The sequence below is a fragment of the Lagenorhynchus albirostris genome, chromosome 14 (genome assembly GCF_949774975.1).
Source record: "Lagenorhynchus albirostris chromosome 14, mLagAlb1.1, whole genome shotgun sequence".
Lineage (NCBI taxonomy): Eukaryota > Metazoa > Chordata > Mammalia > Artiodactyla > Delphinidae > Lagenorhynchus > Lagenorhynchus albirostris.
This window is the reverse complement of record NC_083108.1, coordinates 70,688,443-70,716,161: the sequence shown is the minus strand read 5'-3', so window position 1 is coordinate 70,716,161 and position 27,719 is coordinate 70,688,443. Positions and strand designations below refer to the sequence as shown.

The window sequence follows — 27,719 nt, the reverse complement described above, 5'->3', positions numbered from 1 at the left end:
GAAACTTCAACAATCTTTTATTACCAAACTCTCGCGGGGTTAACCCTTTAACCCAGCTAACAGCAAAACAGCGCTCTAACGGCATCTGGGATGGAGGTGCACACCTAATAAAGACTGCCTCTTAGAAAAAGGATTAAAAAAAATATATATATATGTACACATCTGCGTTAAGTATCTTTTTTTAAAAAGCAAAATTCACCAGCGTTGCCGAAAAAAAATCCCAAAGTGATTTCAGTCTAACCGCACCCCTACCCCCCACACACGAAAAAACACTGCTGGTACAAACCCCGGACGAGATGCAGCTAGGAAAAAAAGCACCTTTCCTCTTAAAAGAAAACAAACTTTTCTCCTCCTTTCTGTTCAACCTCCATACCTTATTCCCAGAAACACCCAAAGAATTACATAACTAATTGCATAGACTAGACCCAGTTCACTTTCCCCAGCCTCCAGAAGTGAAAGTTCACACCAAGGATGGTTCCTTAGCAATTTTTGCCAGTACGACGGTCAGGAACTCGATCCCTAATTTCTGGGAACTTGCAAAAACCTCAGGCTTCCTGAGGGCTCCGTGAAAGATCACGGGCCAGTGTACCTGACCAAGACTGGAACGCCAGGCTGGGTAAAGAAAGGGGGCCTTTCCAAATAAAAACACCCAACACCATAAAACCTAAAGTCTAACCTGCCAGGTAAAAACAAGTAGAAGCTGGCTGTACCAAAAAGGTGCTTATCTCCTCCCTGCTTGAAAGTAGTAACAAAGGGGAACAGAGTCCAGAGTATTTGACCTCATCTCCCTTCCAAGAACCTTGACCCACAGGCAGCATATTCCAGGCCAGAGGTCCCAGGGAGATTTTTGTGCTTCTGGCCAGGTAAAGCTGCTCCCAGGCTGCCTGGTTCACTGCTGCTCCTCGGAAAATGTGTGCCCTTGTGCAGGGTGCTGAAGAATTAGGAGGGAAATTGTTTTTTGACTTTGACTTCGTAAATGACAGATACTTCAATCACAGCTTCTAGAAAACCACTCAAAGACCCCTGACCCCCAAGGGTCAAGGTCACAGATCCTTCCAGTTGATGGGCTCTTTGCCGGACTTCTGCAGCAGCTCATTGGTTTTAGAGAAATGCCTGCATCCGAAGAACCCCCTGTACACCGAAAACGGCGAGGGATGCGCGGTCTGCAGCACGTGGTGCCGCTTCTGAAAGAGGAGGAGACGGGGAGTGAGATTGTGGGGACACTCTCAGGACTTTAAAAAAAAACCACTCTGGCTGTGGCGCTTTCTGTCAGCTCTGCCGCTCCCCTGTGACCGCTCTAAATTCGCCCACTTTCCTCACGGTGTTGGTTTACTTGCAGCATCCACACAGGTCCGTGCGTTCATCCTCCACTGGTTGGTAGAGCCACTACCTGGGCTAGGCCCTAAGGATGCAGAGCACCCGTCTCTGCCCTCCACTGGGCACTCTCGATAGGACTCGTAGGTGCCCTTGTCCTATGACCCAGCAGTCCCACTGCTGAGACTGTTATTTGGTAAAGGATGCCACGATGCACACATCTCCATAAAGATGCAGGCATGAGGAGGTGCACGGCTCCTATCAGGTAAAACCTACTATAAATCCAGTGTTATGCAACAGATTACAAATATTTTTCTAAAGTTCTGTTAACGCAACACCACACAGCTACTAGAAGAACAAGATCAAGCTACATATGCTGACACAGGGAGACCTCTAAAATATGTCAAGTGGGGAAAAAAAAAGCAAGAAAAAGTGATAAATGCATTAAATTAAAATAATTCTTTGGTAGGGGGGATAAGACCCAAGACACTATTTATAGTAGTTCCTTTAGGTGAAAGATTGTACCTTTCTATGCTGTTTGCATTATCTCACCACCAAAATAGAATACTTAAAATTTTTTAAAATGTCAACTGTAGTTAACTTAGTAGGAAGATTCTGGACCATTTTTGCTTTCTTCTTTATTCTTTCCTGTATTTAAATAAAAATCACCCAACAGGGCTTCCCTGGTGGTGCAGTGGTTAAGAACCTGCCTGCCAATGCAGGGGACACAGGTTTGAGCCCTGGTACCGGAAGATCCCACATGCCATGGAGCAGCTAAGCCTGAGCGCCACAACTACTGAGCCTGCGCTCTAGAGCCCACAAGCCACAACTAGAGAAAACCCGCAGGCAGCAATGAAGACCCAACGCAGCCAAAAATAAATAAATATTAAAAAAAAAATCACCCAACAAATAATCGTCTTTCAAGATACCCCTGCCTTCAAGGCTGGGTTGAGGAGGGGCCATCAGTGAAGCCGGGCAGCCCAGTGTGGGTCAGAGCATGGAACCTGGGTTCCTTCAGGTCCTGGCCCTGCCACTCAGCAGCGGCGCAGCCTCAGGGAAGTCACTGACTCTCCCTAGGCCACAGGTCACTTTTCACCTGTGGACTGGAAGTTAACAGCAGTGCCAGCTCAGGAAGATCCCGTGAAGAACAAAAGATGGGTCGTGCGCGCAGAGCATCCCAGGGATGCAGGCCGGGTGCTCAGCACAGGGTACAGCATATAGGGCAGGCCCCTGAACACGAGAGCTGTGTGCATTATAAAGGACCAGTCAGCCAGCCTCCAGGGAAGGAAAAGACCTCTACATGCTGGACAGAGGAAGCAGGACGTTCAAAGGCAGGCAGGGGAGTAGGGGGCGGGGAGAAGTCCAGGTGGTTCAGGGGGCCTGGAGTTCACAGAGGGTGACAGGCAGGCCGGGGCCATGCCCAGACCCCAGCTCATGAGCCCAGGTCGAGGCCTTCCAAGGAGAAGGCGTCTGAACGCTCTGCTCTGGGCAAGATGAGATGGGGCTGACCTGAGGCTAAGTTGGGCAGGTGGGGGGGTGCTGAGAGAAGAAAGTCTGTGTATGACTGGTTGCAGGAGGTGGGGATAGATACAAAGGGTGGAGAGGGGGGAGGAGAGGGGGAAAGAAAGGGAGGGGTCAAGAATGATATGCGATTTCTGGTTGGGCAACTGGGTAGACAGTGGTCCTTTTTATCCTTGGGCATCCAGGGGCCCAAGTTTAGTGAGGGATGGACGAGGAAAGGAGAATGGGAAAATGTTGCATTTGATGTGCTTCCAGGTCCCTAGTAAGGCAGCAGCTGAATATATAGGTCTAGTGCTCAGGAGACACCCCGGGTTACAGATGTGCAACTTGGTTTTTAATGGTCAATCTACCAGTTTTTTTTTTTTTTTTTTTTTTTTGGTTGTGCCATGCAGCATGCAGGATCCTAGTTCCCCAACCAGGGATCAAACCCAGGCCCTCTGCAATGGAAGCGCGGAGTCCCAACCGCTGGACCGCCAGGGAAGTCTGGTTTTTAATGGTCAAGCTACTTTAACAACTGTTTACTTTCAAACAGAACCATTATTAAGATTACAGATACACTGAGTAAGGGCGCTTCTGACCACAAACCTCCCTAAGACACAGACTGGAAATCACTCCCACACACACACTTCATTACCGAGATAATCAGATCTTAGCAGTTAGTTCGTTCATGCCAGGTTTTATTCCTACTATTCCCTTCCTGAAAAGAAAAACACCTGAAAACATCCTGTTCCTTCACAGAGAACCTTTATAGAGAAAGCAGCTCTTCCATCTGACCTACATGCCCCCTTGCTGCTTGCATCCATGTGTATAGACACTGGACGGGGCTTCCCTGGTGGCGCAGTGGTTGAGAGTCCGCCTGCCGATGCAGAGGACACGGGTTCATGCCCCCGTCCGGGAAGATCCCACATGCCATGGAGTGGCTGGGCCCGTGAGCCATGGCCACCGAGCCTGCGCATCCGGAGCCTGTGCCCCGCAACGGGAGAGGCCACAGCAGTGAGAGGCCCACGTACCGCAAAAAAAAAAAAAAAAGACACTAGCCGGAGATGTCAGACAGTAAAGCCCAGTGCCTACCCGAGGCCAAGAAGAGTTGGAACGGATGGGGACTGGGAGGGGAGGCCTTGAAATCCTTTAGTTTCTAACCATGTGAATCTACTACCTTAAAAAAGGAAAAAAGGCCTAAATTATGAAATAAAGGTAGAACTCCACTTAAGAGAAAATGGAGGAGATAACTGACATGTGAGTCAAGTCTCTAAAGCTGATGGCTGGCTTGGAACCCTGCCACCCTCGCCCGTGGGCTGGGCAGGCCTCCCCACGGGCCCGCCCAGGTGAGCTGGCTGCTCGGATCAGAGTCCGAAGCTCCATTCACCCCAAGTGGGCAAGTGACCTCGCCTCCCTGAGCCCCAGTACAAAGCGGGGTCGGCGTATCCCTCCCACCCCCAACAGCCTGCGTCGAGGTCAGGAGAGATGCGGTGTGAAAAGTGCTGGACTTGCTCCTGACACCTGTTTGCACGTATCTGATACACCATAGCTACTGCCATGTCACCTCGGTTCATCCCTTTACCTCACTTATGACGTGTTTATGCTATGATTTCTCCCCCCACCCTCACTGCCCAATTCAGTGCCTCCCAGTAGCCCAAGCTAAACACTCCTCCTTCCCGTATCCCTCCCTCCCAGCCCCATGCCCCCTCCTCCCCTTGCCAGTCTCCTTCATACCAGCATCACCTCCAGTCCGGTCACAGGCATCCCAGAGAGAAATGCCAGTGCTCAGCACAGAGGGGAGGCAGGATTAGGATGGTTTTAGGACGGGGTTTAAGGGGATGAGGGAGGGCATTCAAGGATGACTTCCGGTTTTTAATCTCAGCAACCAAGTATACGCAGGTGGGTCGGGGGAGGATGTGGTGGGGTGGGCAGAGACTGAAGAGCTGGGTTGGTGTTGGGGACCAGCAACCAGGGCCCAGGTTTAATAATTATCGCTGATGGTGTTTTCATGGGGGGAGGTTACATTTGCGATTAAGTGGAACTCTTCATGTTTTCCATATACCCTCAAACTTGTTGAAAGCAAGAGACTTACCTCGCTCATCATCTACTGCATCATTTGTTACATGAATAGAACCTGGGGACCTGTGTTATCTTTCTGTGTATGCAGCAAGTTTATGCCAGTGTTACCAACCGCATCTAAGCAGAAGCTGGCCAGCTGCTCTCCTCATACACAACTAATCATTTCGTCTGAGTTCTGTTCAATTTTCTTTCTTTCCTTTTTTTTTTTTGGCTGTGCTGTGTGGCATGCAGGATCTTAGTTCCCTGACCAGGGATAGAACCTGTGCCCCTGCGTTGGGAGCACGGACTCTTAACCCCTGGACCGCCAGGCAAGTCCCTGAATTCTGTTCAATTTTCGATGGGAAATCTAATCCTAATTATCACAGTTTTAAGGGAAAATAAGCTTCATTTTAGGACATGATCTTTCTAGGACCACTTAAAGGGACTGCTAGAATTCTCTAACCTGTTTAAAAAAAAAAAACCCAAAACATACCCTATCAATGGCACTGCCTTTCTTCTGAGCATAAGAGCCCCAGAGCAGGAAGACAAGGCCGTTCAAGTTCTGATTGAGCCAGGACACAACAGCATCGGTGAACTGCTCCCAACCTCTCTCTTTATGAGAATTGGCCTGATGCGCCCGGACGGTGAGGACGGCGTTGAGCAGGAGAACACCTGCGAGCACACAGCGAAGAAGGAGGTTCAAGGGGGGCTGAAACGTGGAATCTAAAATTCGACACAAATGAACACATCTACGAAACAAACTGACTCACAGATAATAGAGAACGGACTTGTGCTTGTCATGGGTGGGGGTGAGGGAGGGATGGACTGGAAGTTTGGGGTTAACAGATGCAAACTATTATATATAGGATGTATAGCACAGAAAACTCTTCAATATCCTTTGATAAACCGTAATTAAAAAGAATATGAAAAAGAATATGTATATGTATAATGGAATCACTTTGCTGTACAGCAGAAATTAACATTGTAAATCAACTATACTTCAATAAAATTAAAAGAAAAAAAAAGCAGGAGACTGAAACGAGTTGGCCTAAACACCCAATAATGGGCTCAACGCATGACGAAACCACCCCGAGATGTAAGCTGGTGCAGCCACCTGAAATCCGGTGGTGGAGAAAGCATTAGGACGTGACCAGCTGGTGCCTCTGTGTGAGATTCATTTTCACCTCTGCACTTTCAAGACCGAACTTCTGAGTTTGCAACAGTGACCATGCATTATATCCATCATCAGAAAGAATTGTTTAAAAAAATATACCCTGGGCTTCCCTGGTGGCGCAGTGGTTGAGAGTCCGCCTGCTGATGCAGGGGATACGGGTTCGTGCCCCGGTCCGGGAGGATCCCACATGCCGTGGAGCGGCTGGGCCCGTGAGCCATGGCCGCTAAGCCTGCGTGTCCGGAGCCTGTGCTCCATAACGGGAGAGGCCACAACAGTGAGACGCCCGCATACCACACACACACACAAAAAATACCCTAACTGATATGAAATAACCCTGGAAAGTAACACAAGGAGGCCAAGACGTTTCACTGAAACAAAAATCTCACTGCAAGGAAAGATCAGATATTCTTTCCTTATCCTGATTATAGTTTGTTAAAAAAGGAGAAAGACGTCCCACAGATAGGTATTAAACACACACAACATAACTCATGTGTCAAAATGAGAAAACTTGAGGCCACCTTCTGAATGGTCGAAGTCGAGTGGTTCAACGTAAAATATGAATGACGAGGAACCAACTTTTCCCTTTCATGCTATGACTAAAACATGAAAAACACTGGCTGCAGGATAAAAGCGAGATACATTTTTTTCACTAGATTAGATTACTGGTTTATTACAAAGGATATTAAAGGATGCAGTCAAATCGGATAAAGAGGTGCAAAGGGCAAGACAGAGGGAAAGGGCACGTGGCTTCCATGCCCTCTCTCAGCTTGCCTCTCTCTCCGATCTCCATGCGTGCACCAACCCAGAAGCTCTCCAAATGTCATCCTTTGGGGGTCTTATGGAGGCTTCATTACATAAGCATGATTGATTAAATCACTGGCCACTGGCATTGGATTCAACCTCCAGCCCATCTCTCCCTGGATATCAGGGGGTGGTGAGATACATTCTTTGACTTACATAAACTTAGCCATTTTATTAGAGCTCTCTGGTTCCTCACGGGTATCTTTTAAAAATATAAGCAAGCTAGACAGAAAAGACAGTTGAAATCCATCCAAAACACATCTAGCAGTGGCTGGTTTACCTTGCCTGGCCCATCCGGATAAATCTCCATGACCAGGATGAACAAAACCATCTATGTCTGTAGACAGCTCTTTATAAATGTTTTCCAAACTGAAAGCAAGCCAGAAGAAAAACAAACAAAAAAACAGAATCTTAAGCACAATTCGGAAAGTCCAGGACCCTCCAGCACACACGCGAGTTAGTCTGCAAAGCCAGCCCTCGGGGCGGACAACAGGACGCACTGCACTGATTCATGGGAAACGCTGCCCTTCCTTTAGACAGGCACACCTGCCAAACGCCTTTACTTCGGTCAGTGCTTGGGTTTAAGGAAGAGAACTTTGGAAAACCTAAGCAAGTTAGCCCAGGAGTTACCACCCCACTCCCAAGTGATGGATTTAGTTTATACCTTTAATGTTCATTATATTTGTAAATGATATGTAAAATCCTCCAAGGCAGGGGTTCTTAACCAGGCGTGATGTGGCCCCACAAGGGACTGCTGAAAACGTCTGAAGACATTTTTCATTGTCACAAATGGGGTGGGGGTGGGGCGTGCTGCTGGCATCTCGAGGCCAAGGGTGCTGCTAAACATCTTACCACGCACACGGCAGCCCCCCGACCACAAAGACCCAGCCCCACATGTCAGTAGTGCAGAAACTGAGAAATCCTGCTCCAAAGGCTAGTGACGGTCCCACAAACAGGTGCACCTGTAATTTGAAAGTGATCACAATTGGAGCTGAGCCACCTGTAGAGCCTGCGTACCTGGGCGGGGGTGGCACGGGCCTTTGAACACTAAAGCAGAGCCCATGAGCTTGATTGGGTCCGTGATATGGATCCTGTCCCAGGACGACAACCTTCACCTGTGAACACCAGATGGCGAGGATCAAACACTATAGTACAGGCAGTCTGAACGGACACCTTGGCTGGCTGATAACTTATACAAAGGACTCCTTATACTATGAGGACAAGGGCAGGCCCCCCTCCCGGCCCAACTAAGATCCCCCAGAAGGGAGCAGGTGACTTGGCACCATCACTGCATTACCCAGTTATCCTTCCCTCAGTCACCTGCTGCAGTGCCCCCTCCCTTCTCTGACCCACGTGTTTGAAACAAGCTGGGGTCAACTTTGCTTTCATCCCCTTCGTTTTTCAAATTACAAAAGGAAATACGCCCTTGTCACAAGTACGTCCATCCAGAAATATATCAAGATCTCCCGGTCACCCCTACCCAGTCCTGATCCAACCATTTATAATCACCTATTGATATATAATGAGGGTCATTGTACTCATCACCCTACATTTTTGTGTTTCTCACATCATACACTGTAGGCCTCCTTTAAGTCAACAGAGCTCAGTTGGTGATGGGCAATCAGCTGGTTTCCCAGTTTTTTCCCTTAAAAAAATAACGCAGTAAACATCCTACTACATGTATCTTTACATACTGCTGCTTTCATTTCTATGGAATAGATTCAGAAGAGTGGAGTTGCTGGTCACAGTATTAAGTGTATTTAAAATTTTCATCGACATATGCCAAATTGCTTTTCCATGAGCTGAAGAAACTCCAGTTGCCCAGCAGCAGCATATGAAGGAGCCTGCTCCCCTGGACGGGTACGCCGCAGAGACACCGTGGGTTCAGCTCCAGACTGTCTCATTAAGCAAACATCGCGATAAAACAAGTGACGTAAATTTTTTGGTCTCCTAGCGCATACACGATATGGTAGTCTATTAAGTGTGCAAATTGCATGTCAAAAAAAAGTACGTATCTTAATTAGAAAGTACTTTATTGCTTAAAAAATGCTAACCATCATCTGACAATGAAAGGTTGCCACAAACCTTCGATTTGTAAAAACTGCTGGATCTGCGAAGTGCAATAAAACAAGGTCTGCCTGTGTCCTCTTAAGGGATGGAACCAGAGGAGAATGAGGTCACTGTCACCGTCAGTGTGAAAATACTACTAGGCCTTTTGATCGGGTGCCCGCCCACCCACCTCTCTTCATTCCCACACTTTTGCCGTGTTCCTTCTTAAGACTCTCCTTCCGTAGCCAACATACACTTTATTCTTCAAAATCCAGCTTCAGACGTTCCCACAATCAGGCAGCTTTCATGGGCCTCTGCATTCCTCAGGTTGGTACTCACACTGCCCCTGGCATATTCCCCAACATGAAGCAACCTGTCTGAGCGGGGAAGCTTTCCAGTCTGGTCCTGGATAAGGACCTCAGAGGAGCCAGGTAACATCCCCTACCCTGCACATGGTCACTGGCAAAGAAGCCCCACCGGGCCATCTGATCCTCAGAAGTCTCATGCACTTTTCTTAGTCTTTCTTTACAATATTGCTCATTGGTACTCAAAACAGGACATACTTCAAACAAGGGGCAAACTAGTACTGAATTTAATAGGACTTGTTTTTTTTTAACTTTATAAACCAGGAGGTACGTTCGAAGTGCTTGCTCTGAAATGGAAATTGTGAAGTCTGCTAAGTATTAGGAGTGTCAGCCTTATCACGATGGCTTCTTCAACAATTTCACTTCTCTTTAACAGGTGCTTATTAAATCACGGGATTCCTACCCTCAGCTTACAAAATCAGTAAGGCAAAAGGAGAACAAAAAAATGGAACACCTCCAATGCAAGCAGATACTAAAACCCCACATCACAAAGGAAACCCACATCACAAATATAGTGGGGGACAGGCCTCCTTCCGGGAGGTGCCAGAGATGCCTCTAGTTGGTTTTCAAAAGACAGAAGTGAGGAGAGGGTCATCGCCCTGTCCAGCTCCAAAGGAGGAGAATGGAAGGTGGAGGTGAGGCTGGGAAGCAGGAAGTGGCCGTATTCACCCTCAGCGTTCATAGTTTGCACCGTGGGAAGCCACAAACAAGCTTCTGACAGCGAGCAGCCATTGTATATACACTGAACCAAAGCAAAGGAATCTGTTAACAGGAGATGTGTTTAGGCCACAAGTCAAGAGTTTGAAAGCATCAACGGTAAAGGATGGTGTGGTCAGACAGAAAGAACACTGAGCCGCAAGTCAAGGTGGGACCCCCGACAACCACTTGGAAAAGACTTAACTGCTTCGTGCCTCAGTTTCCTCACCACCACACTTTACCTCTCATGGGCATGGGGTCGGTTTAAGGATAAAATAAAATACAAGTGAGAGCATACAGACCCATGGTTTACGTACATACTTTTCTTTTTTTGCCATATGAACGGCACACAGTAAAAGTTAAACAGGGTACGTACAGGCTAAAATACGGCCCGCCAAACCTCACAATTTCAGTATTTTATTTATTACTGAATTATGGACAGTGGCTTAACTCCAGTGTCCCTAATTAAAAACTACCATTTGAGTCCTACTCCCCTTTTAGTAAAATTCATCCACAACTTGTACTTACATCTCTTATGTCACACATTTGGGTCCATGTGAAGACTTGCTGCGGGGGTGGGTAAACAGTGTAATGTTTCCTTTCTTCTGCAACAAATCCCATAAGCTGATGGAAAGATAAACTAGATTTACAATCAGATTCTCACCGGAAAGCATAAGAATTCAATAAGAAAGCTTCCAATGAAAGCTACTGGAAGAGCTTTTAGCTAGCTCTTTGCCAAGTTTTATATCCAAATTCTGCGTAAAAATCAAAACAGTTCCCCTCACGACATTTTAATTCCTTTCTTTGGGCTGCGTCAAAGTTGATTGGCCTGACAGCCTTGATTTCCTGCGGGTGCCAACCCCTCCCTCTTTTGTTTAAAGGGCAGGTTTCATTCAGTCGGGTTTGTGGTTTTTACCAGGCCACTCTTTCCTTGGGAGCAGACTAAACAAACGGGTTAAAAGAAGCTATGAGGGCTTCCCTGGGGGCGCAGTGGCTGAGAGTCCGCCTGCCGATGCAGGGGACACGGCTTCGTGCCCCGATCCTGGAAGATCCCACATGCCGCGGAGCGGCTGGGCCCGTGAGCCATGGCCGCTGAGCCTGCGCGTCCGGAGCCTGTGCTCCGCGATGGAAGAGGCCACAACAGTGAGAGGCCCGCGTACCGCAAAAAAAAAAAAAAAAAAGAAGCTATGATATCACCTCATAGTCTTTTAAAAATCTTAAACTGGGCAGATTCAAAACATCATGGCTGTACGTTGAAGGAGGGAAAGTAGGAGCTCACGAAAGCAATATCCTATAAACGTGGGCTTGGCCTGCTATATTTACAAGTGCCCGCAGTCTCCAACTTTACCTTAATAAAATATGGTTTCCCGAACTCCCCGCTGAGGTGCTTCTTCCAACTCTCACCGAAACCTACAGGCACATTGCGTGCTGCGAGTCTGAGCAGTGCGGCGGCTTTGTTCTTCTGGATGCGGACCAACTGCTCGGGGCTCAGTGGCGACGAGGGCGGCGTGCCGGGCTCCTCCTGCCCGGCCCGGATCTTCTTGGCGGGGCTGGCCTGCAAGTGGTCCCCGCAGAAACGGGTCACGAGCTGCAGCGGACCTCTCCCGGGAGCCCGCAGCTTCCGTCCCCAACCCAACAGCCCAGGGTAGAGGACACCCATTCTTGGGGTTTCAGCCCCGCTCGGCAGGTACGTACAAAAAAACCGGACTCTGGAAACCCAGGGCTGATACCAGTCCGGCACTAACAGGCCGCTGCCCCAAATTTCGAGTTTGGTACCAAAACAGGGCAGGAAAAAGGTCTGTGAGCAAGGCCCGCAGCGCCTCGCTACAGGTTCGCGGAGAAGGGGCCCAGCACCCAGGGCCCCGCCCCGCGGGTCCCGCCACTAGCGTCCCCACGTGGTCTTTTCGCGGCAAAAACCCTCCCCTCCAGGACCCACCCCCTCCCTCCTCTGATTGGAGGGTGGGCCGGGCCCCTCGCCTCTGATTGGCGCCGTCGGCCCAAGGTTCGCCTCCATTGGCTGACCCCTCAGCATGGCCGCCGATGAGGCGCCACGGCGGCTGTTTTGAACACGTGGAGGCCCCAGTTTACCCAGTGAGCCCCATGTTCCTGCAACCCCTCGGTCGCGCGGGGTCCGCCGCCCTCCTCGCCCTCTTCGCCCTCCTCACCCTCCCTTCCCCCTGACCCCCGGCCCCACGAGCGGTCCCCGCCGCGCCTTACCGCCGCATCCCCGCTCTCAGCTACCGCCGCCACTCCGTTCCACTGCTCGGCCGGCTCGGAGCTGCAGGCACGTCGCTTCCCGGAGGGGCTCGGGGAGAAGAAGGAGTAGAGGGTCTTCTGGCCAATCATCCTGGAGCCGAGGAGGGAGCGAACGCGCGCTGCCCGGGGACCCGCGAGCTTGGCGCTAGCCGCGGCGGTCAGCAATTGGCGCCAAGCAACCCGCGCATGCTCCGACCGGGGGTGGGGGGGTGGGCGAGGGGGCAGCGGAGGTCCTAGTGCGCATGTGTGGGAGGGGCCGAGGGGCAAGGTCCCTGAGGCGAAGTGGGGCTCAGAAAGGTCTTTAGAGCGGGCGGGGTTCCTTAGGTCGGTTCACTCAGATGTTTACTCTTTCATTCATTCTTCTCACCCATCATACCTCTGCCTTGGGCAAGTCCCTCCACCTCTCAGCCGGTGAAAGAACTTAAAAGTACCCGCCCCGTAGGGTTTTTTGTGGGAGTGAAATTAGCTTTAAAATAGTAATTGTTAAAAAAAAAAAAAGTAATTGTTTTGCTTTTAGTTGTCCAATTTTCACAACCTGTTTTACTGACGACAAACTAAGGCCTAGAAGCCTAACCTGTAAGGTTTGGGGGAGACTTTAACAGAGGTCATTAAGGTTAAACTCCAAACTAGTCATCCTCTGAAAGACATCCCCATACACCTGGGATTCTTCCCCTCTCCCTCCCTCCCCACATCCAAACTGTGGACAGGTCCTCTTGGGTCCATCTCCATAATAAAGCCCAAATTCAAATGCTGTTCTCAATCTCTGGTCTACTAACTACAATCCCAGCGGGTCTTCTCTTTTCCTACCTAATCATCTTTTTGAAATGTAAATTACACCATAATAATCCCCAGGTTAAAATCCTATAGTTTCAAAAAATGTTTGGAATAAAATCCTTGCTTCTACATACAAACAGATGGTCAACAGGCACAGGAAAAGATGCTCAACATCTCTAATTATTAGAGAAATGCAAATTAAAACTACAATGAGGTATCACCTCACACCAGTCAGAATGGTCATCATTAAAGTGTCTACAAGTAGTAAATGCTGGAGATGGTGTAGAGAAAAAGGACCCCTCCTACACTGTTGGCGGGAATGTAAATTGGCGCAGCCACTATGGAGACCAGTATGGAGGTTCCCTAAAGAAACTAAAAATAAAGTTATCATATGATCCAACAATCCCACGCCTGGGCATATATAGGGAAAAAACTCTAATTCAAAAAGGTATATGCACCCCAATGTTCATAGCAGCACTATTTACAATAGCCAAGACATGGAAGCAACCTAAACATCCATTGACAGATAAATGGATAAAGAAGCTGTGGGTATATACACACAATGGAATATTAGCCGTAACAAAGAACAAAATAATGCCATCTGCAGCAACATGGATGGACCTAGAGATTATCATACTAAGTGAAGTCAGAGAAAGACAAATATCATATCACTTATATGTGGAATCTAAAAACATGATAGAAATAAACATATTTACAAAACAAAAATAGACTCACAGACATACAAAACAAATTTATGGTTACCAGAGGGGATGGGGCAGAGATAAATTAGGAGTTTGGGGTTAACATGTACACAGTACTATATATGAAATAGATAAACAACAAGGATCTACTGTATAGCACAGGGAACTATATTCAATGGAACCTATAATGGAAAATAATCTGAAAAAAGAATATATGTATATATGTATAACTGAATCACTTTGCGGTACACCTGAAACTAACACAACATTGTAAATTAACTATACTTCAACTTTTAAAAATGGTTTTAAAAAAAATCCCTGCTTCTTACCAGTTGGCAAGGCTGCTTCACCCTCTCACGGAAGCCCAGCTGCTGTGACATGATGAGTCTGGTTCTCAGCACAGTCACCAGGCATACCCAGCTGTCCCTTGTGTGGTCTTACACCTTGCACGCACTGTCCCCCTGCCTGGAAAACCTCAGGTCTCAGCTCGAGACCCTGCCTCTGAAGGGCCTTCTCCTCCTGCCCCACTTTCTAGCAGGTCACTCTGTTTACAGCTTCTGTACTATCTAAGATGATCTTATTGGGACTTCCCTGGAGGTCCAGTGATTAAGGCTCTGCGCTTCCACTGCAGGGCACATGGGTTTGATCCCTGGTCAGGGAACTAAGATCCCGCATGCCTTGTGGTGTGGCCAAAATAAAATAAAGTAATCTTATTTATTCTCTCCTTGTTTATTTATGTCTCCATCTCCAACACGTAACCTGGGTGAGGGCAGGGACTTGATTCTTGTTACTGTTGTGTTCCAGCGCCTAGGACAAGGAGCTTGATGTGTAAGAAGAAGAGATGTTCATAATTTAAAATTATTTTTAAAATAAGAAAATAAAAGCCACTGTGAAAAAGTTTGGCAGCTTTGTATAAAGTGACACATACTCTTACCATGTGCCCCTGCGATCCCACTCCTACATATTTACCCAAGTGAAATTGGACTCTATATTCACACGAGAGCTTGTACATGAATAGATATAGTGACCTTATTTGTATTTTCCCCAAACTGGAAACAACCCAAATGCCCCTCAAGTGGCAAGTGGGTGGACAAATTGTAGGGCATGAGTACAAGGGCAGCTTACTCAGCAATGAAAAGGAATAAACTGATACAAACAACATGGATACATCTTAAAAGCGTTAGACTAAGTGAAAGAAGCCAGACACAAAGCCTATATATTGTATCATTTCATTTACAAGAAATTCTGGAAAAGGTAAAACTCTAGGGACGGAAAACACATCAGTGGTTGCCAGGGGCTGGGTAAGGGGGCGAGTTGATAACTAGGAGACTTGGGGGAATTTTATGGGATGATAGAATTCTAGATCTTGATTGTGGTGTGGTCACACAACTGTTTACCTTCGTCGAAATCTGCAGAGCTGGACGCTAAGAAGATTCAAAACAAAGCCCCCAACCTCTTTTCATTCCATTGGCCAAGAGAGAGAGTAAATAAAAATTGGTGATAATAAAAGCTGACATTTGTTTGAAGCACAGAAGCCCTTCTCACACATCCTCTCATTTGCTCCTCATGGTGTTCTCATGGCATAGGTTTTGTAGTCCCCACTGTTTAGAGAAGGCAGTTCAAGCCCAGAAGGGTTAAGTGACCTGTAGGAGCCGCACAGCTACAGTTGAGGAGACAGAAATGGAAGTTACGGGGTCTGATTGCAGAATTCGTGCTCCTATCTGCGACAATATGCTGGTTGGCCCAACTCCCTGTCAGGAAACGAAATTAATCCCCAGGGAGAGATGATACCGAACAACAGCTGCCAAACCACCGGGGACCCTGCACTGCTGCGGAACAAATAACGTTACCCAGAAATACGGCGGTGCTTGCAACGCGCCCGGAGGGCCAACAGGTGGCGCCCGGAGGCCGCCCACCGCTTTGTTTTGCAGATTTGCCTGGATTTTCTCCAGTTCGCGGCTGAAATCTACCCGGAAGCAGTTCTGTAGAGGGGGTAAGTGTTTCCTCTTTTCCGCAAGACCTTTCTACAGTGTCTGGGAGAAGCGGAGCTTCGCGGGAGCTGAGATTTTAAAGAGACCCCTAGGCACCACCCACCCCCCGCACGTGTTACAATTCTTATTTTCTATCAGAATTCGGCGTGCCTGGTGTATGACCACGTTTAACCGTTGTTACATTTAGATTCAGAATCTTGTCCGTGTAAGGATCGCAATACTTACCTGTTTTAATACTTGCGTGGGAGGCCGGCCAGTTATCTACCCCCCACCCCCCAGCCTGTCCTTTGCAGGGTGGAAGGGAGAGAGAGACATGTTTTTCTGGGTGACTTTGAGCAAACCTCTCCCCCTCTCAGTGTGTCAGTTTCCCCATATGTAAAGTGAGGGTTTGGGTTGCAGTTTCCAAGTTTGCCATTGGCGTGCGAATTCCGGGGGGTGGGTGTTTCTTTAAAAATTCGGATTTTTGCGGGTAGAGGGCAGGCACACGTGGGTGTTGCAAGCTAGGCGGCTGATTCTAATACCTACCCAGGTGTGGGAGGGATCCTTCCAGCTTTAACCTCCTCTTACTTCCTTTATAGGACATGGTGTTAAACTTTAAAATGGAAGCTTAAAAACTGGAGGAATGCCACCGTGAGACCACTTTGCAGAGTGGATTTTGGCATTTGGGACAGAGCCTGGGCAATCTCTCTTTCTCTCTTGGCCTGGCCACTGGCTACCAGGTGTTTGCTTTGTGGAGACTAGATGGACAGGTTCCTGGTGAAGGGGGCTGTCAGGGGCCTTATGGGAAAGAGGGGGCAAGAGCAGACCGGAGGAGGCCCAGCAGGGTTGGCAGAAGAGGAGGGGACCAGCAGGAAAAAGCCCAGGAGAGCAGCCCCGGGGCATGGCGTCCACTCGGCAGGCCTCAGCTGGAGGCACATTGCAGCCGAGGGCCTGGACTGCGATTACACAGTCCTGTTTGGCAAAGCCGAAGCAGATGAGATTTTCCAAGAGCTGGAGAAAGAAGTGGAATATTTTACAGGTAAGCAGGGGACGGTGGGGTGTGTGTGGAAGGCTTGTTGGATAAAACTAGTGGTCCGTGTTTAGGGAAATCTGAACCCAGGAGCCATTAATTACAGATGAGTTTGTTAATTGACTGAACACATATTCCGGGCACCTCTGGGCCAAGCAACTTGCTGAGTGCTTGGGATACAGACTTAATAACAGGGATCTCCTGTCCGCTGAGAGCGGAGAGATGGTAAATTACCAGGTAATTCCTATGCACGAGGTTCTCAGCATCACCTGGAGAACTTTGTTGCTTGTGAGAACACCATGGCTTGCCCTGCCCCTGCAGTCTAGTGTCCGGAGTTTCCGGGTGCTACTGATCCGGGGACCACACGCTGAGCACCACTGCAATGTGGCGGTGGCGGAGCACAGGGACGGGGAGACGTAGAAATGCCCACGGGAGACCCAGCCTCCATCCTGAGCTGAATTAGCACCGTCTTCCATCTATGCCCTTTGTCCCCACAGTTGGCAAAATCACCGTGCTAGCGTGTAACCTGACTTCATTTTGCTCCAATTTCAGCCTCTGTATTACGGTTCTAGTGAGCAATTAAGTTAGGGTGTTTTTATAAAAAACTTGGACTAGGGCTGTGTTTCTCCAAGTGTCGGACAAGAATCACTGTCCTTACATGAACGTTTTGGACGAGCCACAATGATTTTTGAGGAGGGGGCCCCTGCTCGGGGTATTAGATGTTATTCCTGTTTTACTTCCTTTTCTGAATACTCAGGGAGTGAGTGTGGATCGTCTGAGGCGCTGCCATGTTTCCCCTGCACAGGTGCGCTGGCCAGGATCCAGGTGTTTGGGAAGTGGCACAATGTCCCAAGGAAGCAGGCGACATACGGTGACACTGGGCTGACCTACACCTTTTCGGGCCTTACTCTGTCTCCAAAGCCCTGGGTCCCTGTCCTAGAGCGCATCCGGGATCGCGTTTCTGTAGTGACTGGACAGAACTTCAACTTCGTGCTTGTCAACAGGTGACCCCCCTAACTGTTTGTACCTTTTACTTTTTAGGACAGTGGACTGAATTTTATAAACCTGTCTCTTCCAAAAAGAAGAGTTTAGGATTCCACCCTACTTTACTCATTTGTACAACAAATAACCCTTCAGGGTAGTTAGGGGAATAGTAGTGGAACATAAGCAATTAGTCTTCATGGAGCTCTCACCATGGCGGGAGTGAGAGGGCGCAAACTGATGAACAGGTGAACAAGATAACTTCAGACGTTGATAAGTGTCTCGTAGAAAATTGAACAGGCTGATCTGAGAACGGCTGGGAGGAAGGAGTCTGGGTTTCTCAACAGCAACACTCCTGATGCTTTGGGCCAGATAATCCTCCTTCTGGGGCTGACCTGTGCACTGCAGGATGTTGGGCAGCCTCCCTAGCCTCCACCCACCAGATGCCAGGACCACCCTGTGAATGAAGAACGTTGCCTGCCATATCATCCAACAGAGGATGCGGGGCCATCAAGCCACTGTAGCCCTGAGGGAACTCAGGATGGAGACTTACCCCTTGCCAAGCCCTCAGCCCCGCAGCCACCGCCAGGGTGCCCCCTGAGGGGACTCAGGATGGGAGAGGACAGGATACTGGCCCCAGAGAGCTGAGGTGCATCTCAAAGGAATGACTTCAGTGAGCCCAGACTGTCCCCTACACAGAAAGGCACTAAACTCATTAGCTCGAGATGTCTGGTTTTCTTTTAATTATCAGTAACCTTTTGATGTTCTAACGACCGTGTTTTGTCGGCTCCCCCCTTACCTCTTCGGAGCAGTCCCCCAGAGATGGCTGAAAGGCTGCCTCCTTTTAGACTATGCATTTTTTTCGGGGGTCCCTTTGGTCAGAGCAACCAGAATGTCTCCAGACATCGCCTAGTGCCCCCCTGGGGGGCAGAGTCACCCTGGTTGAGAACTCTGGGTTTAAGGGAAGATGGTTAGAGGAGGGTTCACGGAGGGGTGACGTCCGAGCTGATAGCTAAACCAAGAGAGAGTGGGAGCCACACAGGCACCTGGAGGGAGAGCAGAGGGAGCTTGGAGTGTCCCGAGTGGAAATCCCGCTGGTGGTGCTGGAAAGCAGTGATGAGCTCAGAGACCGGCGGGGGCCAGACTGTGCGAGGAATACGGGTTTAAGTGTAGGGAGAAACCGTCTTTCGCGATGAAGGTTTACACATACGAACCCTGCAGGAGAACTCTAAGACTCGTGTTTGGCCTCTGTTGGTGTGCTTTGTTTGTTTGATGGCTTGTGGGATCTTAGTTTCCTGACCAGGGATCAAACCTGGGCCCCCTGCAGTGGAAGCGCAGAGTCCTAACCATTGGACCGCCAGGGAATTCCTTATTGGTTTTAAAGCGTGTGATCAAAGAGGGCTGATAACAAAGTGAAAGGCTTGCCTCATCTGTGGACCAGATGCAGCCCTCCAGCCCCTGCAGAAACCTGTGCTCGTGGCACTGTTTCCCTGCAGGCAAACGAGGTGTGGGCGTGTTTCCACAGAGGGCTGTTCTGTGAACTCTGCTTGCTTTCTCACCGCAGGTACAAAGACGGCCGTGACCACATTGGTGAGCACAGAGATGATGAGAGAGAGCTGGCTCCCGGGAGCCCCATCGCCTCTGTCTCCTTCGGGGCTTGCAGAGACTTCTTCTTCCGGCATAAGGATTCCCGGGGGAAGCACCCCTCCCGGAGGCTGGGGGTGGTCAGGCTCCAGCTGGCCCACGGAAGCTTACTTATGATGAACCACCCAACCAACACTCACTGGTACCACAGTCTCCCCGTCCGAAAGAATGTTCTGGCTCCCCGGGTCAACCTGACATTTCGGAAAATCCTGCCTATTACAAAGTAAAAACGTTTTTAACAGCTAGTACTTCTGTTAGTTCCTTCCTTCTCTACTCCAAGAGGGAGCTGGCATTTCCTTTACCAACAGGGAACATGGAAAAGGTTGAACCCAAGCGCAGGGCTTCTCACATACAATGCTGAACTCAGAAAGAGGATGTTTGTATCGAGTCGGTGAATTATGAAAGAAGACCAGTTGATTTTTTTCCTAACAAAATGATTCTTTTATTGCTATAATACACAGCAGATACAAAAGGTACCTTTAGCAAAAACATAAATCAGCAGTTATTATGGCATAAACTACGAGTTTAACTTCAGTTTTTGCAAAAAGAAGCGACTTTGTAAATAACTTAAAGCTAGAAGTAAGAGTGTTTGTTTGGCTGCTACTTAACGCCTAATGATTTACAAAAAATGAGAAAGTCACCTTTAAGTCAGGGGAAGAGACTTTGCACGGAGATCATTCACATTTACAACTGTGGCTCAGTCCCTCCGACCAAAGATCTGCTCACAACTGAACGCTAAAAGGATGAGCCCCGTTCATCTCTCTTTAATGGCAGATTGCAAAGCGTAAGCAGCGGCAGAGCAGCAGTTGCTCCAAGCTACAACTTTGCCAGGCAGGTTAAGGTCACGTGATTGAGCATTTGTTTCCCCCAGACCGCGGGTACCACGGGGACGTGCCTTTCACCGTCAAAGCCGGGGTCTGTAAGAAGTCGGGAAGGGACGTCTGCCGTGAACAGACCAGAAGCTTTGTGCGGCTCCTTTCTCCCTGAGGTGTGTGGCCTGGAGAACTTCACAGTCCGTTCTGTCAATAGCGAGAGTTCCGAGTCCTCAGGATGCACGCTGGGCCTGGGGGAATGGGGATCACCTGGGCCTCTAGCGCTTTCAGCTGACACCAAGGCCTTGTCTGGAAGTGTCTGCCAGCTGGTCCCCACCAGGGCAAGCACAGTCCTCAGCCTGACCTCAGGTGACCTTTTGGACACGTCTGATTCCAAATCTTATCTCTGAAGAGTCAGTCTGCATTTGTTTTTTGTTTTAAATAAAAGAGCCTAGCTAAAACATAGATACCCCTGTGTCATCAAAATTCCTTCGGCCCTGGGCTGCCTTCATTAGACTTACCTGAAGAGAGGGGAGGATGCCCAAGAGAGGCCTTTTGTATGAGGCTACTGGAAACGAATACATTTAGAATATGGACCTAGAACAGAATGACAGTACTAGATATCAGCCATAATTTTATGTTCAAAAAGTTTTTTTAAACTTCTTTTTTGTGGGAAGGGCTGGACTTGGATGGTCATGGAATCTAACTCATCACTTTACAGATGAGGAAACTGAGGTCCAGAGAGGCAGCAGCCCCAAGGTCAGTGCCCTTCTTTCAGAATCCAGCTCTCAAATGGAGGCCAGGATTGTCTTTCTGACACAGCCCCCGGCTCCACCTGTAAACCTCAGGAGCTCTTCATGGGCAATAAATAAATAGATGAGAATAGCTGTCCACCGTGGGGTCCTCGTGTGAGAAAGGGTTTTCTACAGAGCGGAGGAGTCCTAGGTGTGGCACACAGGCCACCGAGTTCTGGCTGTTCACACAGTTATATAATATGCGATAATCACACTTGGGAGTCCAGGATACAAAAGATAACAGCAAAGAGAAAGCTGGTCACTGGTAACTGACAAAGTAGAGAAAGAATTTCCCCGAGGGGCGGATTTGGCACATGAGCTTTTACTACATATAAAGAATCGAAAGGTTAGAAAAAGACATATAAAAAGGGAAGGCGGGTGCGCATCAGGCGTCTTTTAACTGTTCTGTTGCTCTCTATTCGGTAACTTTGGAAGGTACGGAGCTTTTCAAAAATTGTTGGTATGATTCCCAGATGAGGTGTGTTTTCCAGAAGGGACGCGCTACGAAAGCAATTGAGAGTGAAAGGCACTTTTTCTTCGAAGTTGTTGCCTTTAGTAACTTCACTAATTCAACCATTTTTATGGGACTGCTTATTAAAAATAAAAGATCTATGCTGAAACGCTGGAGGATCAGACAAAGTTAACTCCCCTCTGAGAACACCTAATGTATCAATCTAAAAAAGGTGGCTTCTGGAGTCTGGTTTCTTTTCATTACCTGGATCAGGTGAGTGACAAGACACGCTCTAGACGCAATGACTGTTATCCTAGCCCGGCACCGCTGCCCTGGTATGCACGGGCAGAGCTGTGCGGGGAGCCTGACCTCGTTTGAATCGGGGCCACCAGCTCCTGTGTGGAGCCTGCTCCTAGAACACACCAGAAGGCTGCAGGACTCTAGTGGGGCTGCTTGCACGTACACACCACAGCACACACGCACACGCACACGCACACAGCTTGGACGGAGCCATCAGCTCTAGCTTTGGGGCCAGGGCAGAGTCATTCTTCAGACTTGCACTCCTGACTCTGGTGCTGCATCTTGGAAAGAACACGCTCGTAAAACAGCAGGTAGGCGCTGGAGGACAGCACCTCCTGCAGGCTGGCCTTGCGGACGGTGTCGTCAGAAATCCACAGCCACTGGTTGCTGGTGGAGAGAGGGTTCTTGGCCGAAGGCGGGGACCGTCGGTAGGTCACGAAGTGTCCCGAGTGCATGTCTCCGTGGTGGACAACAACTGCCACCAGCTGGAAGAGGTACGTGGAGGAGCTGAACGGTAGGAACAAATGCCAGTGGTTTACAAATACAACAAGGAAGGTTTAGAGGCAAAGCAAAGAGGAGGGCTTCCCTGGTGGCGCAGTGGATGAGCGTCCGCCTGCCAATGCAGGGGACACGGGTTCATGCCCCGGTCCGGGAAGATCCCACATGCCGTGGAGCGGCTGGGCCCGTGAGCCATGGGCGCTGAGCCTGTGCTCCGCGACGGGAGAGGCCACAACAGTGAGAGGCCCGCGTACCGCAAAAAAAAAAAAAGCAAAGAGTAAAAAATACTAGATGTTCAACAATAGGGGACTGACACAATGGTACAGCTATACAACTGAATACTATGCAACCACTGAAACAGAGACCTGTATTTACTGGCCTGGTAAACTGTCCATTCTGTGAGTGTATGTATGTTGTGTAGTATATGCGTGCACACACACACACACACACACACACACAGTTTTACAGAGTGGAAGACAAAGATTTAATTGGTGATCTATCTTTAGGTGGTGTCCCCCAAATTTTTTAAATTTCTTTCTTTATGTACATACTTTCATACATATGTACATGTATACACACATACACATAACATTTACATGTTATGGACTTTATAATTCTTATTTTTAAAGCCATCAGTGAATGAGGCATATGCGTCTAAAAAGTGGCTCACCTGTAGTCAGGAACAGCTGGGAGGGGGAAGGGCATCGGGGTTGGCAGCGTGGGCAAGAAAGATGGGGAGCAGGCGCCGTTCATGAAAATCTGTGTTTTGGGGCCCCCCGGGTGACTCCGAACTGCAAGAGAAAAAGGCCGAAGGCAATGAAAGTGAGCAGCAGCTTTGGGTAAACAAGACATGGTTTGGATTAGCTTGAAATTTAACTCCCCAGTAAGGCTACAGAGGAAAAACAGATACGTGATTTTGTCCTATGCTGATTCATAAAACTTCCTTTTTGTCTCTGCCTGTTTTAATCCCCAAATAGGAAAAATGTACCCAGCTCCTAGCCTCCTGCTCACTTTGACAACTCTGTGAGTCTTTGAGATTCCCAGCCCTGTTTGCTAAAGACCTGCACCCCTGCCAGGGAGAAAAGGAAGCCAGGGCAAGGAGGTCCTGGATTTAAAACTGGGCCCTCTTCCCACCCCAGCTGCTCCCAATGTTAAACTATTGACCTTCTGAGAAAGGACAAAGCTCGGTCTCCCTGTGAATGATGTCCTGCCAGGCCACACAAATGGATGTAGGAAAGAATAATGGTAGTAAGGGTGTTAGGGGGGGAAAGTCTGGGGTGCAGGGAAGACAGTCCTGGCACACGGGTGGCGAGTTCAGGCTTGGAGCCTTGAAAGTCGGTGAGTTTTCCTCATTTACAAAGAACTGAACAAATTACATACAACACCTTTACAAAACTGTCCCAACGGGGCTTCCCTGGCGGCTCAGTGGTTAAGAATCTGCCTGCCAATGCAGCAGACACGGGTTCGAGCCCTGGTCTGGGAAGATCCCACATGCCGCAGAGCAACTAGGCCCGTGAGCCACAACTACCGAGCCTGCGCGTCTGGAGCCTGTGCTCCACAACAACAGAGGCCGCAACAGTGAGAGGCCCGCGCACCGCAATGAAGAGTGGCCCCCGCTCGCCACAACTAGAGAAAGCCCTCGCACAGAAACGAAGACCCAACACAGCCAAAAACAAATTTAAAAAAAAAAACAAAAAACACTGTCCCGACACTTCATTCCAGTACCAGATCCCCCATCTGCTGTTTGCCCCTGGACCAATCAGCCTCTGGGAGCCTCGGTTTTCTCTTCAGTGAGACAGAGTGATAATAGCTACCTGGCTTCACTGGGACCCGATCAATAATTAGCTTCAAGGGAGGATGGTAATGGGATCAGACAAAAAGCAATTCAGCAAAGAAGTATCAACCCAAATAAGATGTTCAGGGATCTTCAGCCAGGACATTCCTCCCCACAGTTCCTGTCTAAACGAGGTGACTGTACTGGGGAGAAGAAAAGAGAAGAAATTCACTGGAATGAGTTGAGCCAATTATTGTTTAGTCAGAAGACCAGAAAGCAACATTTTGCTTTCCTGCCTACAGTTCTTCATTTGTCAGAGAGTTTTTAAAAACTAGACATCTCGTGACTGTGCCAGTTAAACCTCTTTTACAAAACCTCTCCTCCCCCACCCCAGTCCTGCTGTTCTCAAGAATTTAAGCAGCCGTCGGGGGAGCCTGGCCCTTGTGGCACAAGGAACCCGCCAATGCCAGCTGCGTTGGCCCCTCGGGCAGGCACCTGGCTTGGGGGCTGCCGGCCCGTCCTGCAGCTCCAGTGCAGGTCCTGCCTTCTCGTGCAGCTCGGGGCTGCGGTGAACGGGTTTGTGTCCGAGGAGGTGATACTTGTAGATGTCCATCATCAGGAACTCGTTGAACTGCACGTGCTCGTGCCGCTTCAGGGGTGTGCCGTGGCTGGACCAGCTCAGCCGCTGGAGGTGGATGCACAGACACTGGGGGAGCTGCGGGTGGGAGAGACGGAAAGAGCTGCGGGTCGGGAGCGGGACCCGGGGGGCCCTCGGGAGCAGAGCCGGCCAGGCATGCGGCATGGGCTCACCTTTCCTAGTTTTAACTGTTTGACAAACGTGGTCCTCTGGTGTTCCACCTTCTCCCCATTCAGCGTCCCTTTCGCTTCAATCTGAAATAAAGGAAACATCTCTCTGCAGCAATTCTTTTTTTTTTTTTTTTTTGGCAGCGTTGCGCAGCTTGCAGGATCTTAGTTCCCCGACCAGGGATCGAACCCACGCCCTCGGCCATGAAAGCACGGAGTCCTAACCACTGGACCACTAGGGAAGTCCCTCTGCAGAAATTCTTGAAACAGGACCCTTAGGGAGAGCTGCGGGTCAGGCTGGCGTTACAAGTGCATTCACTGGGCACTTGACGTCCACCTGCTGAAGGAACTCAGCTGCCCAGTTATCTGTGAGTTGTCTTCACTCTTTTAGTCATTAACTAATGGTGACCGTGGAGGCAAAAGAAGTAAAGAGGCCGCACTGAAACTGACACTAGCATGTCATCTGTTTTGTTCTGTGTCTTCAAAATTTCTGGCCCCCACAGTTCCTCTTAATTCAGAGGGTGATGTTTAATTGCTCGGGGGAGTCGGGCAGGTCGCTCAGCTGAGGCAGATGTGAAACAGGCGGGTGCGGAGGGAACTGCAGTGAATTGGAGCGGGCCTGTCCCACCTCAAAGCATGGCATTCAAATTTTTTTCTTTAAACATTTTGTGGATGAAACCAAACTCATCTGGGAAAAAGATTTGGTCCGTGGGCTGCCAATTTCCTCAGCAACTTAGATGGACGTGGCTGTGGCTGCAGAGAGCCTCTGGGGGTAGTCGGCAGAGCTCAGGGCCGACGGTGTGGGAAGCGCTGTATCAGGACACGTGGGCCGGCTCAGGAAATGGCACTTGGGGTTAAAGCCATACCTTCGTACAGTTGTCACATACGACATCCCGCACGGATTCCGACGAGATGAAGTGGTGAAGGCAGTGGTCCAGGGTCAGTGGATGACCCTACAGCACAAGAAGGACATTCATGATTACAATTCAAGGAGAGCTAGACTGAAACTGTTAACAGTGTGAAGCCTAGAGCTTTATTCTGCTTAGGCAGGCAGTGAGGCTTCACAGACACAACTGGGTGTTTCCTGAACAGATGGGGAGCCCAGAGCATCTTGGATTTGCTCTTATGGATGGATTCAAGGGTATGAGGACATAACACTGCAGAAAATTATGGGCTTCCATGTTCTTGTAGATAGCTTTGAAATTGAGATTAATGTGTGTGTGTGTGTGTGTGTGTGTGTGTGTGTGTGTTCAAAAAAGCCAAAATTTCTGCAGCAAGAGAGAAAATGCCCACCTTCTCCCCCCAAGACAGGCCATGGTACCACAGATTAAAACTAAGATGGGTTCAACCAACCATGTGTCTGAGTCATGTGTAGTAGCTGAGCTACACGAAATGTCTCAAAGCCCTTTCAGATTCAAATGTCTCCAAAACAGACCCCAAGTAAACCACAGATCAGTACATACCCATGTGGCAGCTGGAATACTTAGTGAAAGGCTATCGAAGGTATCAAATCGAACGGGACTCTGAAACACATATTGCAGCAAAAACCAGAAAGGACTTAGGTTCAATTCAAAGCTTTATAGATGGGAAGATATATGCCTATAAAACAGTTTAATATTTACATGCCCAACAGTAACACAGTCAAACATAATGTACTTACCTAGAAGCAAATTCTATTAAGAACAACCTTGTAAACATAAGAACTACAATAATACTAAAGGATATCTTGGAAAAACTATACGATAGCATACCTGTCCCAGCAATTTTGGGATTTTTATCCTAAGGAACTAACCATGGATAATATAACTACAAGGATGTGGTTATCACAGCATCATTTATGACGGCAAAATGTGAATGGGTGAAAATTCCAGGGGGTGATTAAATAAATTATATCATATCCATATATTATAGAATGGAATACTATATTAAAAATAGTGCATTAGAGGGGCTTCCTGGGGGTGCAGTGGTTGAGAGTCCACCTGCCGATGCAGGGGACACGGGTTCATGCCCCGGTCCGGGAAGATCCCACATGCCGCGGAGCGGCTGGGCCCGTGAGCCATGGCCGCTGAGCCTGCGCGTCCGGAGCCTGTGCTCTGCAACGGGAGAGGCCACAGCAGTGAGAGGCACGTGTACCGCAAAAAAAAAAAAAAAAAAAATAGTGTAGTAGAACTACACATGATTATATGGAAAGATGTGCATGTTATATTATTAACTGCAAAAAAAAGCCCCAAAACAACAAATGATAAAACAGGGTTAAGAGGTCCTGCTTTCGGACTTCCCAGGTGGTGCAGTGGTTAAGAATCTGCCTGCCAATGCAGGGGACACAGGTTCGAGCCCTGGTCCGGAAAGATCACACAGGCCGTGGAGTAACTAAGCCCATGTGCCACATCTACTAAGCCTGCGCTCTACAGCCCGTGCTCCACAACAAGAGAAGCCACCGCAATGAGAAGCGCGCGCACCGCAACGAAGAGTAGCCCCCGCTCACCACAACTAGAGGAAGCCCACGCGCAGCAACGAAGACCCAACATAGCCAAAAATAAATACATAAATAAATACATTTATTTTAAAAAAAAAGAGTTCCTGCTTTCAATTATGGCACAGTAGTTTGGCTAGACTAACTCTCCTTGACATAACAATTGTAAAATCTGGACCAAAACAAAACAAATTGAACAACTGGAGGGCTACCAAAAGCAGGCGGAAATGGAGAAGTCAATTCGTGGAGAAACGGGACCTCGGTGGGTGAGATTTGCTGTGTGGCTTCTTTGCCTGAGGGTCCCCCCAATCCATGCAGTTCAGTGTTGGGTGGGAAAAAGCAGCAGTCTTACAGAATTAAGGTATCAGGAGACAGAGTTCAGGGCTGGTACAGAGGCTGGAGGAAATCCCAGAAAGAGAGGAGCCAGGAGAGGATAGGCCCTACAATCTGTGTATAAGCCCTGCCTGATTCCATGGCTGATCCCTAAAGCGCACAGACAC

General features: G+C 48.8%; 3 protein-coding genes across 8 annotated transcripts in view; 1 reads left to right on the top strand and 2 right to left on the bottom strand.

The window, feature by feature from the left end:
- UNG (uracil DNA glycosylase) lies at positions 1–12,303 on the bottom strand. The gene is made up of 7 exons (XM_060120652.1): positions 12,175–12,303; positions 11,306–11,512; positions 10,486–10,581; positions 7,865–7,962; positions 7,128–7,216; positions 5,366–5,544; positions 1–1,184 (listed from the first exon to the last, which is right to left on the bottom strand). Exons 1-7 carry the CDS (start codon positions 12,301–12,303, stop codon positions 1,044–1,046), a joined length of 939 nt encoding a protein of 312 aa, XP_059976635.1. The 3' UTR covers positions 1–1,043.
- On the top strand, positions 11,455–20,590 carry ALKBH2 (alkB homolog 2, alpha-ketoglutarate dependent dioxygenase). 3 transcript variants are annotated; one of them, XM_060120651.1, is made up of 5 exons: positions 11,455–11,644; positions 15,467–15,681; positions 16,258–16,697; positions 17,494–17,692; positions 19,234–20,590. In XM_060120651.1, the coding sequence occupies exons 3-5, from the start codon at positions 16,421–16,423 to the stop codon at positions 19,538–19,540; spliced, it is 783 nt and encodes a 260-aa protein (XP_059976634.1). In that variant the 5' UTR covers positions 11,455–11,644; positions 15,467–15,681; positions 16,258–16,420; the 3' UTR covers positions 19,541–20,590. The 3 variants fall into 3 exon arrangements, with proteins under 3 accessions (XP_059976634.1, XP_060026859.1, XP_060026858.1); XM_060170876.1 differs by having other exon boundaries at positions 15,395–15,681; XM_060170875.1 differs by lacking the exons at positions 11,455–11,644; positions 15,467–15,681 and adding an exon at positions 15,712–15,884.
- Positions 19,731–27,719, bottom strand: part of USP30 (ubiquitin specific peptidase 30) — a 27,875-nt gene continuing 19,886 nt past the window's right edge. For all 4 annotated transcript variants that reach the window (XM_060170871.1, XM_060170872.1, XM_060170874.1 and 1 more), the window contains 6 exons: positions 26,210–26,269; positions 25,613–25,699; positions 24,753–24,833; positions 24,438–24,657; positions 22,839–22,959; positions 19,731–22,177 (listed from right to left, as the gene is read on the bottom strand). In XM_060170871.1, coding sequence (XP_060026854.1) covers positions 21,913–22,177; positions 22,839–22,959; positions 24,438–24,657; positions 24,753–24,833; positions 25,613–25,699; positions 26,210–26,269 — 834 coding nt within the window. In that variant the 3' untranslated portion in view covers positions 19,731–21,912. The remainder of the gene's footprint in view (positions 22,178–22,838; positions 22,960–24,437; positions 24,658–24,752; positions 24,834–25,612; positions 25,700–26,209; positions 26,270–27,719) is intronic.

Bases quoted from the DNA above. Each gene is read 5' to 3' on its own strand.
- UNG (XM_060120652.1), bottom strand. From the start codon at position 12,303: ATGATTGGCCAGAAGACCCTCTACTCCTTCTTCTCCCCGAGCCCCTCC. The intron at 7,963-10,485 runs GTAAGTACAAGT...TGGTGTTCACAG, and splicing joins AAATGTGTGACATAAGAGAT to GTGAAGGTTGTCGTCCTGGG. The intron at 7,217-7,864 runs GTACGCAGGCTC...GCTTGCTTTCAG, and splicing joins CCCGTGCCACCCCCGCCCAG to TTTGGAAAACATTTATAAAG.
- ALKBH2 (XM_060120651.1), top strand. From the start codon at position 16,421: ATGGACAGGTTCCTGGTGAAGGGGGCTGTCAGGGGCCTTATGGGAAAG. The intron at 16,698-17,493 runs GTAAGCAGGGGA...TCCCCTGCACAG, and splicing joins AGAAGTGGAATATTTTACAG to GTGCGCTGGCCAGGATCCAG. The intron at 17,693-19,233 runs GTGACCCCCCTA...TTCTCACCGCAG, and splicing joins AACTTCGTGCTTGTCAACAG to GTACAAAGACGGCCGTGACC.